This window comes from Triticum dicoccoides, chromosome 1B (genome assembly GCF_002162155.2).
Source record: "Triticum dicoccoides isolate Atlit2015 ecotype Zavitan chromosome 1B, WEW_v2.0, whole genome shotgun sequence".
NCBI classification, from domain to species: domain Eukaryota; kingdom Viridiplantae; phylum Streptophyta; class Magnoliopsida; order Poales; family Poaceae; genus Triticum; species Triticum dicoccoides.
The window spans coordinates 7,560,438-7,573,055 of NC_041381.1; the positions used below are offsets into that span (position 1 = coordinate 7,560,438).

Below are 12,618 nucleotides of genomic sequence, written 5' to 3' on the forward strand. Positions count from 1 at the left end.
GTTTGTCTCTAATTAAAAAAATGTTGGCAAGTGAGCGTTGAAATAATTAAAGAGAATAAACCCTGACAAAGTAGGGACTACCGGGTTACGTGCTTATTATACCAAAGAAACGAGATTTCCTACAATTAGTACTTCCTGCAATTAGTCTAAGCTACTATGCCACGAAGGTCACCATGCTACACAAAATGAGGAGGCAACCGCAACCTAGACACGGAGGCGAACTCGGAGAAAAAAAATGGCACAAGTTGGGTGGTGGCCACCACTCCACCAAGCCCATCACTATTAAGAACTCGTGGGCCAAACATGATCTCGAGAACATCGCCGGGGAGACCTTTTGATGGATACATCAATTATCTCTCCTAATACTTCTCGTAAAAAAATATCTCTCTAGTTCCAACGCACGGACATATGTGCTAGTGATATGTATAAAATATGTTGTGCCAACGAGCACATGGGCTAGCACGACTCGGCCTGCTCCTATGTCATACCGGAGTGCAAACACTCGACTGGAGGGTCCAACCTTAGCGACAGAGTCTTCTTTTGTCGGGAGAATCTATATATTCACGAGTGTTATATCTCGCATCTGGTTTACGGGTAGTGCACCTAACCACTAGGCTTTGCCTTACATTCATGACAGAGTAGTAAAGCTAGATTGTTTAAGTCCACACGAGTCGAGGTTTTCGATGTTTCTTCTTCATTTTTCCATTTTTTTATTTTTGTTTTTATATTTATTTTATTTGTTCTTCTTCATTTTTTTTCATTTTTTCATTTTGTTTCTTTATTTTTTTCATTTTCTTTTTTTGGTATTCTTTGTTCTTTTGGTTATTATTTCTATATTTTTTGTATATGTCAAAAATATTTTTCTAATACACATCTAACATTTTTTTCCAATGTAAGCTAAACATTTTTGTAATACAAATTCAATACTTTTCTATACACATTTTTTCAAATGCTTGACTAACATTTTTTCTATATTAATGGGTTGCCTTTTACCATTGCACATGATGATTTTGACAGATATAATATGTATGTGCTTGCTGCTCCTAGTTATTATGAGAGAGGAACCATATCTCCACCTCTCTATGTTTCCAATATGAAAAAATTGCAAGAATCTGCTTATACTATGCATTGGCCTTTACTTTGCGTGCATGAATTATTCTCTTATAACATGCTGATGCATAGGAAGAGAGTTAGACTTCGTGGTTGCGTGATATATGTTACTTTGTGCTCACTACTAAATTACAAATCATTGTTAATTAAAATTGGCTTTGATATACCTTGGGATCCGGGTTGATTCATTACTTGAGCACTATATGCCTAGCTTAATGGTTTTAAATAAACCACTGCCAGGAAGACAACCCGGAAGTTTTAGAGAGTCATTTATTTCTGTTGAGTGCTTTTATATAGTTTAAAAACAAAAAAATAAAGAGGGGAACCGAAAACTTTTCAAAAAGGAAAGTGAAAGTGAGAAAGACAAGCATTGTTGAAGTGGGAGCTAGCCTTGAACTTTGTTCATGCTGAATCTTGACTACAGAAAATTTTCAACAAAAATAATTATCCCCTTGTACAATTCCATTGTATTATAAAAATAATGTGCCAAGGTTTGCCTTTAGGATGTTTACAATGCTGTTTGGTTTGTACGGTGCAGGACAGAAACTTTGGCCGTAGTGCACAATTTTACATTTTTTGTTGGAACGCCAAATAGTTCTGATTCTTTTTGCACTGTCTTTCTGTACAAATTTTTTATTTTTCCTAATTCTGGTAGAATTTTTGGTGTACCAGAAGTATGGTGAATGTTCAGATTGCTACAGATTGTTCCGTTTTTGACAGATTATGTTTTTGATGCGTAGTTTGCTTGTTTTGATGAATCTATTAATTTATATCAGTGGATTAAGCCATGAAAATGTTGTATTACAGTAGGCACAATGCAAAAAAATATGAATTGGTTTTTCTACAGTACTTAGAGTAGTGATTTGCTTTATTATACTAACGGATATTACCGAGTTTTTTGATGAAGTTTTGTGTGGATGAAGTATCTAATCGAGGATGTCTCGATATGAGGAAAAGGAAAAGAGGCAAGAGCTCAAGCTTGGGGATGCCTGAGGCACCCCAAGTAATATTCAAGGATACTCAAGCGTCTAAGCTTGGGGATGCCCCGGAAGGCATCCCCTCTTTCTTCAACAAGTATCGGTATGTTTTCGTATTCGTTTCGTTCATGTGATATATGCAAGTCTTGGAGCGTCTTTTGCATTTAGTTTTCACTTTTCTTTTATGCACCATGCTGGTATGAGTTAGTCCTTGGTTGATTTATAGAATGCTCATTGCACTTCACTTAGATATTTTGAGTACGGCTTTATAGAATGCTTCATGTGCTTCACTTATATCATTTGAAGTTTGGATTGTCTGTTTCTCTTTACATAGAAAACCGCTATTTGTAGAATGCTCTTTTGCTTCACTTATATTTACTAGAGCGTGGGCATATCTTTTGTAGAAAGAATTAAACTCTCTTGCTTCACTTATATCTATTTAGAGAGATGACAGAAATTGATCATTCGCATGGTTAGTCATAAAATCCTACATAAAACTTGTACATCACTGAATATGATATGTTTGATTCCTTGCAATAGTTTTGCGATATAAAGGTGGTGATATTAGAGTCGTGCTAGTTGAGTAATTGTGAAATTGAGAAATACTTGTGTTGAGGTTTGCAAGTCCCGTAGCATGCACGTATGGTAACCGTTGTGTGACAAATTTGAAGCATGGAGTGTTTCTTTGATTGTCTTCCTTATGAGTGGCAGTCGGGGATGAGCGATGGTCTTTTCCTACCAATCTATCCCTCTAGGGGCATGCGTAGTAGTACTTTACTTCAAGGGCAAGTAGACTTTTGCAATAAGTATATGAGTTATTTATGACTAATGTGAGTCCGTGGATTATACGCACACTCATCCTTTCACTTTACTAGCCTTTATTATGCCGCGCAACCTTCGCCGGTATCATGCACCCATTATTTACCTTCCTCAAAACAGCCACCATATCTACCTATTATGACATTTCCATAGGCATTCCGAGATATATTGCCATGCAACTTTCCACCATTCCGTTTATTATGACATGCTCCATCATTGTCATATTGCCCTTTGTATGATCATATAGTTGACATCGTATTTGTGGCCATCTTCATAATTTTTCATACATGTCACTCTTGATTCATTGCATATCCCGGTACACCGCCGGAGGCATTCATATAGAGTCATATTTTTGTTCCAATATCATTGTAATATTGACTTGTAAGTAAATAAAAGTGTGATGATCATTATTATTAGAGCATTGCCCCAGTGAGGAAAGGATGATGAAGACTATGATTCCCCTACAAGTCGAGATGAGACTCCGGACTTTATGAAAAATAAAAGAGGCCAAAGAAGCCCAAATAAAAAAAAGAGGCCAAAGAAGCCCACCAAAAAAATAAAAAAAATAAAAAAATGAGAGAAAAAGAGAGAAGGGGCAATGTTATTATCCTTTTACAACACTTGTGCTTCAAATAGCACCATGTTCTTCATGATAGAGAGTCTTCTATGTTGTCACTTTCATATACTAGTGGGAATTTTTCATTATAGAACTTGGCTTGTATATTCCAATGATTGGCTTACTCAAAATGCCCTAGGTCTTCATGAGCAAGCAAGTTGGATGCACACCCACTTAGTTTCATTTGTTCAGCTTTCATATATTTATAGCTCTAGTGCATCCGTTGCATGGCAATCGCTACTCACTCACATTGATATCTATTAATGGGCATCTCCATAGCCCGTTGATACGCCTAGTTGATGTGAGACTATCTTCTCCCTTTTTGCCTTCTCAACCACCACCATATACCACATATAGTGCTATGTCCATGGCTTGCGCGCATGTATTGCGTAAGAGTTGAAAAAGCTGAAGCTCGTTAAAAAGTATGAACCAATTGCTCGGCTCGTTATCGGGGTTGTGCATGATGGGAGCATTTTGTGTGACGAAAATGAAGCATGGCCAAACTATATGATTTTGTAGGGATAAGCTTGCATTGGCCTTGTTGTTTTGAAAAGACATGATTGCTTTATTAGTACGCTCGAAGTATTTATTGTTTTTATGTCAAACGATAGACTATTGCTTTGAATCACTCATGTCTTAATATTCATGCCATGATTAGATACATGATCAAGATTATGCTAGGTAGCATTCCCCATCAAAAATTATCTTTTTTATCATTTACCTACTCGAGGACGAGCAGGAATTAAGCTTGGGTATGCTGATATGTCTCCGACCTATCTATTGATTGTTCCATGCCAATATTACTCAACTTTCATATACTTTTGTCAACTTTTTATATTATTTTTGGGACTAACATATTGATCCAGTGCCCAGTGCCAGTTCCTGTCTGTTTCATGTTTTATGTTTCGCAGAAAACCCATATCAAACGGAGTCCAAACGGGATAAAACGGACGGAGAATTATTTTGAAATATTTGTGATTTTTGGGAAGTAAAATCAAGGCGAGACGGTGCCCGAGGTGGCCACGAGACAGGGGCCCACGCCCACTCCAGGTGGGTGCGCCCCCCACCCTCCTGGGGCCCTCGTAAGACGGTTGATGCCCTTCTTTGGCCGCAAGAAAGCTGATTTTTGGAAAAAGATCTGGGCGAAGGTTTCAATCCAATCGGAGTTACGGATCTCCGGATATAAAAGAAACGGTGCCAGGGCAAAATCCCAGAACGCAGAAACAGAGAGAGACAGAGAGATAGATCCAATCTCAGAGGGGCTCTCGCCCCTCCCAAGCCATGGGAGCCAAGGACTAGAGGGGAAACCCTTCTCCCATCTAGGGAGGAGGTCAAGGGAGAAGAAGAAGAAGAAGGGGGTCTCTCTCCCCCTTGCTTCTGGTGGCGCCGGAGCGCTGTCGGGGGCCATCATCATCACCGCGATCTTCACCAACACCTTCGCCATCTTCACCAACATCTCCATCACCTTCACCCTTCTATATTCAGTGGTCCACTCTCCCGCAACCCGTTGTACCCTCTACTTGAACATGGTGCTTTATGCTTCATATTATTATCCAATGATGTGTTGCCATCCTATGATGTCTGAGTAGATTTTCGTTGTCCTATCGGTGATTGATGAATTGCTATGATTTGTTTGAGTTGCATGTTTTATTATTGGTGCTGTCCTATGGTGCCCTCCATGTCGCGCAAGCGTGAGGGGTTCCCGCTGTAGGGTTTACAATATGTTCATGATTTGCTTATGGTGGGTGGCGTGAGTGACAAAAGCACAGACCCGAGTAAGTAGGTTGTTTGCGTATGGGATAAAGGGGACTTGATACTTTAATGCTATGGTTGGGTTTTACCTTAATGATCTTTAGTAGTTGCGGATGCTTGCTAGAGTTCCAATCATAAGTGCATATGATCCAAAAAGAGAAAGTATGTTAGCTTATGCCTCTCCCTCAAATAGAATTGCAATAGTGATTACCGGTCTAGTAATCTATAATCTATAATACCTAAATAGTTCATCCCGACTATCTTATTTCTCTTAACATGCAAGCTATCCACATTACTAATAACATGCAACCATCCATCTTACTACACCTCAGCAGTCTAGCCACATCATTAGCCATAGTGCCACATGAGCAACTTTTTCCCGTATGAAGTCAGGCCGTGCCTTCCGTTACCGGTGTGTAAATTGAGCCCTTTCGTTTCATCTTCAGGTGGTAAACTATGCAACCCATGGACTCCTCTCTCTATTTAATACTAAAATAGAAAAAACGATTGAGCCCTCAACCCGTCGAGCCCTTCTCTTTTCCCTTATATATTCGTGCGGCGGCTGGGGAGCCATCTCTAAGGCCAGACACTCATCAAAATTACATTGAAGAAATCCAACACAAGTCGGTGCAAGTGGCAGCGCCGCCGATCTCGCTCGTGTTCATGGCTACTCCAAGCAAATCGAAGACTCCAACCTAGAGACAACGCACGACTACACGGATCCCGCCGGCTCCAACGTCGACAGGAGCCTACTTCGATCTGAGCGAGGATCATCCACATGGTCGGGCGACAGCGGCGAAGCACGCAACACACGACGACTCACATCCCAGGAGCAGCACACACGCAAGGGCAAGCAAACGCCTCCAGCCGCGAGTGAGTGTCATCAACGATCGCGCTGCCCGGCCGGGCGTTCCGGTGACAAGGTGGATTATAACACATGTGGCTTCTCCTGCACAATGTCGGTCCGGATCTCCTCCATGGCACTCCGGGATTTTTTCGGGCGTGCCTCCCCTTACCGGTGCAGTGCCCTGATCCTCCCCTTCCTTCTATGTTTCTATTCCGGCCAAGGTCGATCCGGCGTCGTTCCTCCACCAGTCCTCTGCCCCGCCCTAGCCAGCTGAAGCCTCTCCGTGTGTCCATACCTACGCCGCCTACCTCCCCCGGTCATTTGTCCAAGCCAAGGCGGCCACACAACCAATCCCAGCCAAGCAGGCAGCACAACCACCAGAAACCATATCGGACGTAGCGCTCCTCCTATAGACGTTTCTGCTACACACTCTACTACCAAAGTTGTGGATTTTTTTTTCTTTGCAATTTTGAGATAATGAAGCGTTGCGCAATGAAGTATCCTTCATGCGTAATCAAGATCTGATCGTGCATAATAAGATTGGTTCATTAATGACACAATTTGTTTCCGATTCGTATAATCCCTATATTCCTCTTTGACATAGCATGTAGATCCATCATCTTTATTTTCTGTTTTTTTATAGCTCTATGCAGCTGAATCTCTTGATTAGCCACAGCCCTCACACCATCAGCTATCCGACAAACCTTACTTCTACTACCCCACGGAGGTAAGCACTGAGGTTTCTTCTTGCTCCATTCCCCATTCTTCCGTAGAGATTAACACTATACTTTGTATGATGAGATGATCCTTTCAAAAAAATTACGGTTAATATAGTCACTTTGTGTTCTGTAATCTAGATGTTCTAGCAATAACATGGTTTGCTCCTTTATGCCCACAGGTATACAAAACATTCTAGGCATTCTTTTATATTTTACCCAAATCATTATGATCTCACACAATGGCCGACAACCTTCGCCGCTTTTGAATTGCTACGAATGATGAACATTTTAATTTCCAAATATATAGTGCATTTAACATCCCTTTGGTTATATTAACATAGAATATAGTCACAAGCCTGAGAGAAGACATAAGAAGTGGGCGGCTTAAATATGGATGGCATAAAAGTTAGCATATGTTGTGTGTGTTCCTGACAAATTTTCGTTCCTGTCATTTTTTTCATTGAATTTGGAAGTGCGTGCTAAAAATCGTATAGAAATGATTCAGCCTTCAATACTTTTTAAACTATGATAAGTTATCCATGCATCCAAGTGAGATAGACAAACTGACTCCTAATGAAAAAGGGAACTGAGACGTTACATGAGTGGCCCAGTTATATAAAGAGAACATGAAACATCAAGGTATACATTGCTGTCTGGGCATTCTCTTATAATGTTCCATTCTCTTATAATATTCCCATATCAATATGATCTCACACCCCTTTGATTAGGATCGCACATATGACCGATAGGTTAAGATTTATTTTCTCGACTCCTCAATCAACCTAATGTTTATCATTGCAGAACTTAAGTCACTTTTAGGATGACACTTAACTTATCCACCAGAGTAATTCCATGGATTATATATTTCTATTCAGAGTCCATTGCCAGCCTTTAGTTCCACCGACATATCTACATTTAGGGAATAACAGCGTGAGAAAAACTAAGTGCAACCATACTATACAAAACTGCACAGATGGGAGATGCTCCCTCAATTCATCCTTACTGTTTACTATGATAATCCAACTATACACTTTGGTTTTTCTGAAATGAGTCTGGCATATTCATGCATGGGTATAGACCCACCATGCATTCTATTATGCTACTTATATGTACTGGATATTTTGAAACTATACAACATACTTAAGTACAATAAATTATATTATTTTCATTACCAGTTTGTCATTTCATTACCAATGTTCATATTCCTACAAAAGAAAAAAATCTCACTTAAATATTTTGCAACCAATTCCCGCAGCAACGCGCGGGGTATCATCTAGTGTAGTCAATTGCTTAGGGACAATTTCACAACTCCTACCACCACTTTTCCACTCTCGCTATATTTACTTTATTGCATCTTTATCTAAACAGCCCCTACTTTTTATTTACGTGTTCTTTATTATCTTGCAAACCTATCCAACAACACCTACAAAGTACTTCTAGTTTCATACTTGTTCTAAGTAAAGCGAACACTAAGCGTGCGTAGAGTCGTATCAGTGGCAGATAGGGCTTGAGAGAATATTTGTTCTACCTTTAGCTCCTCGTTGGGTTCGACACTCTTACTTATCGAAAGAGGCTACAACTATCCCGTATACTTGCGGGTTATCAGCCATCATCATCTTGTGCCTTTGATCTCCATCTCCAAAGCACCGTTATGATCACCACTGTCACTGGCTTGACACCTTGATCTCCATCGTAGCATCGTTGTCATCTCACTAACTATTGCTTCTACGACTACCGCTACCGCTTAGTGATGAAGTAAAGCAATTACATGGCAATTGCATTTCATACAATAAAGCGACAACCCTAAGGCTCCTGCCAATTGCCGATAACTTTTACAAAACATGATCATCTCATACAACAATCTATATATCATCACGTCTTGACCATATCACATCGCAGCAAGCCCTGCAAAAACAAGTTAGACGTCCTCTACTTTGTTGTTGCAAGTTTTACGTGGCTGCTACGGGCTTCTAGCAAGAACCGTTCTTACCTACGCATCAAAATCACAACGATTTTTCATCAAGTGTGTTGTTTTAACCTTCAACAAGGACCGGGCGTAGTCAAACTCGATTCAACTAAAGTTGGAGAAACAGACACCCACTAGCCACCTGTGTGTGAAGCACGTCGGTAGAACCAGTCTCGTGAACGCGGTCATGTAATGTCGGTCTGAGCCGCTTCATCCAACAATACCGCCGAATCAAAGTAAGACGTTGCTGGTAAGTAGTATAACTATTATCGTCCACAACTCATTGTGTTCTACTCGTGCATATAACATCTACACATAGACCTGGCTCGGATGCCACTGTTGGGGAATGTCGTATTTGAAAAAAAAATCCTACGATCACACAAGATCTATCTAGGAGAAGCATAGCAATGAGCGGGAGAGTGTGTCCACGTACCCTCGTAGACCAAAAACGGAAGCGTTTAGTAACGTGGTTGATGTAGTCGAACGTCTTCGTGATCCAACCGATCCAAGCACCGAACGTACGACACCTCCATGTTCAGCTCGATGACGTCCCTCGAGCTCTTGATCCAGTTGAGTCCAAGGGATAGTTCCGTCAGCACGATGGCGTGGCGACGGTCATGATGAAGTTACCGGCGCAGGGCTTCGCCTAAGCACTACGACGATACGACCGAGGTGTGTAACTGTGGAGGGGGGCACCGCACACGGCTAAGAGAACCTTGTGTGTCTTTGGGGTGCCCCCCTCCCACGTATATAAAGGGGGAGGAGGAGGAGCCGGCCCAAGGGGGGCGCGCCACATGTGGGGAGTCCTACACTCCTACTAGGACTCCCTAGTCCTAGTAGGATTCCCCTCTCTTTTCCTTTTATGGAGGGGGTAAAGGGGGATGGAGAGGAGGGGAAGAGGGAAAGGGGGGCCACGCCCCCTCCCCTTCCTATTCGGACTCCACTTGGGGGGGGGCATGCGCCTCCCCCTTGTGGGTTGTCCCCTCTTCTCTCCCATGGCCCATAAGGCCCATGATTTCCCCCGGGGGGTTCCGGTAACCTCCCGGTACTCCAGAAAAATGCCTGAATCACTCGGAACCATTCCGATGTCCAAATGCAACCTTAAAATATATAAATCTTTACCTCTCAACCATTTCGAGACTCCTCGTCATGTTCGTGATGTCATCCGGGACTCCGAACAAACTTTGGTCATAAAATCACATAACTCATAATACAAATCGTCATCGAACGTTAAGCGTGCGGACCCTACGGGTTCGAGAGCTATGTAGACATGACCGAGACACATCTTCGGTCAATAACCAATAGCGGAACCTGGATGCTCATATTGGCTCCTACATATTCTATGAAGATCTTTATCGGTCAAACTGCATAACAACATATGTTGTTCCCTTTGTCATATGTATGTTATTTGCCCGAGATTCAATCGTCGGTATCCTCATACCTAGTTCAATCTCGTTACCGGAAAGTCTCTTTACTCATTCTGTAGTGCATCATCCCGTAACTAACTCATTAGTCACATTGCTTGCAAGTCTTATAGTGATGTGCATTACCGAGAGGGCCCAGAGATACCTCTCCGATACACAGAGTGTCAAATCCTAATCTCGATCTATGCCAACTCAACAAACACCATCTATGCCAACTCAACAAACACCATCGGAGACACCTGTATAGCATCTTTATAATCACCCAGTTACGTTGTGACGTTTCATAGCACACTAAGTGTTCCTCCGATATTCGGGAGTTGCATAAACTCATAGTCGTAGGAACATGTATAAGTCATGAAGAAAGCAATAGCAATAAAACTAAACGATCATTATGCTAAGATAACGAATGGGTCTTATCCATCAATCATTCTCTAATGATGTGATCCCGTTCATCAAATGACAACACATGTCTATGGTTAGGAAACTTAACCATCTTTGATTAACAAGCTAGTCTAGTAGAGGCATACTAGGGACACTCTGTTTGTTTATGTATTCACACATGTACTAAGTTTCTGGTTAATACAATTCTGGCATGAATAATAAAGATTTATCATGATATAAGGAAATATAAATAACAACTTTATTATTGCCTCTAGGGCATATTTCCTTCAGGAAGGGCATCGCAGGTGGGAGGGAGAAGGGGAATTAAGAGAGTGTGGGTTTGGGTTTGAGCCCTCCGCGCGCTATGTGTACACATGTGTTGGTGGGTCGATAGTAGTGGCGTCGGGTTTATACCCCACGCTACTACTATGGCCTATCCCGGGGCGTACGGTAGAGACCACTTAGTAGTAGCGAGGGGTTTATACCCCTCGCTACTACTATCAACTAGTAGTAGTGAGGGATATATACCCCTCGATACTACTATGGCCAGTCCTGCGGGGCACGATGGAGACCACTTAGTAGTAATGTGGGGTTTATACCTCTTGCTACTACCATCAACTTAGTAGTAGCGTGGGTTCTATACCCCTCGCTACTAATAATTAGCAGCAGTGTGGCCCATATACCCCTCACTACTGTTAAGCATCTATCTATAAGGTATTTTCTAGTAGTGCATGGATGGCGGCGAAATCAGTCGTTCTGCTTGTTTTCCCTACTAGCTCTCTGACGTCCAGAACAAGTTTACGGTCATAAGGTGCAATGCCCTTGCCTTCATGAGTGACACGATGACATGGGAACGGGCTTCCAAGCCTATGGTGTCGCATCGTATCGCGGTCTGCTAGACTTAGTGGACGGATGCTACTCCAATATCAGTTGATCCCATACTACGATACCAAGGAAGACACGCATATATATATTTCTTCAAGTCAATCAACACAAGTAAAATCTGGGAGTTCAACCGGTGCAGCTATGCAATGCTAATGGAGACAACACAATTCAACTTTAGCACTTCACACATAAGCAACACCACGTTCAATGGCACACACCTTAGAGTGTACCTATGGTGGTTGCTTGGGCTATAAGAAATGTGAGTTCATGTGAAGATGCCAAACATAATAACACGGCTAATTACACATGAAGTGGCAGCAGCAACAAGTGCGTGAATTCCAAAAATGATCTAGGGTACACATGCAACTGTGTCCTTGAGTATGACAACAACCCTTATCTTCTAGACAAATGCAATGTATGCTACTAATTTATTTGCTACAAATTCCAATGAATTGTGTCCTTTACTTTGTACATACCCAATTATGATATTTGATTTTGCTGATACAATGTAGCCTTCAATTTAAACCAAGTTTTGCATCCATTAATTATGTTAGGTTCATATGACTTCACTACATAAATAGGTAGATAATGCATAAGACTGAGATTGTAGCTAGGGATGAAAATCTAAATATGGCATGAATCTAACAATTATGAGTAATGTCTTTGTGACAAGAACTTTCTTTGTCTTTTATTCCCATGTTTGAACTAGTATAGGTCGGGGTTACACATTATGGTGCACATCACTTTATTTATCATCGTTACATTGAACACTCATTGACTAAACAACGATGATCCATCCGTCTTGTATTATGTCTTCATTTCATTGGCCACCGATGCTTGTAAGACTACTCCCAGATGGTTGTTGTTGTGGATATGGTTGTTGAGGTTGGTGTGGTTGCTGGGGGATTGGCTGTTGGGGTTGCTGGGAAATTGTTTGTTCTAGTTGCTGGGATAATTGTTGTTGGGGCTGCAGAAATGGTTGTTGTGGTTGTTGTGGTTGCAGGATGGATCGTTGTTGGGGTTGCTGGGGTTGGGGCTGGGGAAATGATTGTTGTGATTGTTGGGGTTGCTGGGAAAATGGTTGTTGCGGTTGTAGGGGGAATGGTTGTTGTGGTTGTAGGG

At 41.6% G+C, this 12,618-nt stretch overlaps 1 protein-coding gene across 1 annotated transcript in view; it reads right to left on the bottom strand.

Annotated features, from left to right (window-relative positions):
- Positions 1–12,151: 12,151 nt before the first annotated feature.
- Positions 12,152–12,618, bottom strand: part of LOC119349949 (gamma-gliadin-like) — a 1,301-nt gene continuing 834 nt past the window's right edge. The window contains exon 2 of the mRNA XM_037618031.1: positions 12,152–12,616. Within this exon, the coding sequence (XP_037473928.1) occupies positions 12,317–12,616 (300 nt within the window). The 3' untranslated portion in view covers positions 12,152–12,316. The remainder of the gene's footprint in view (positions 12,617–12,618) is intronic.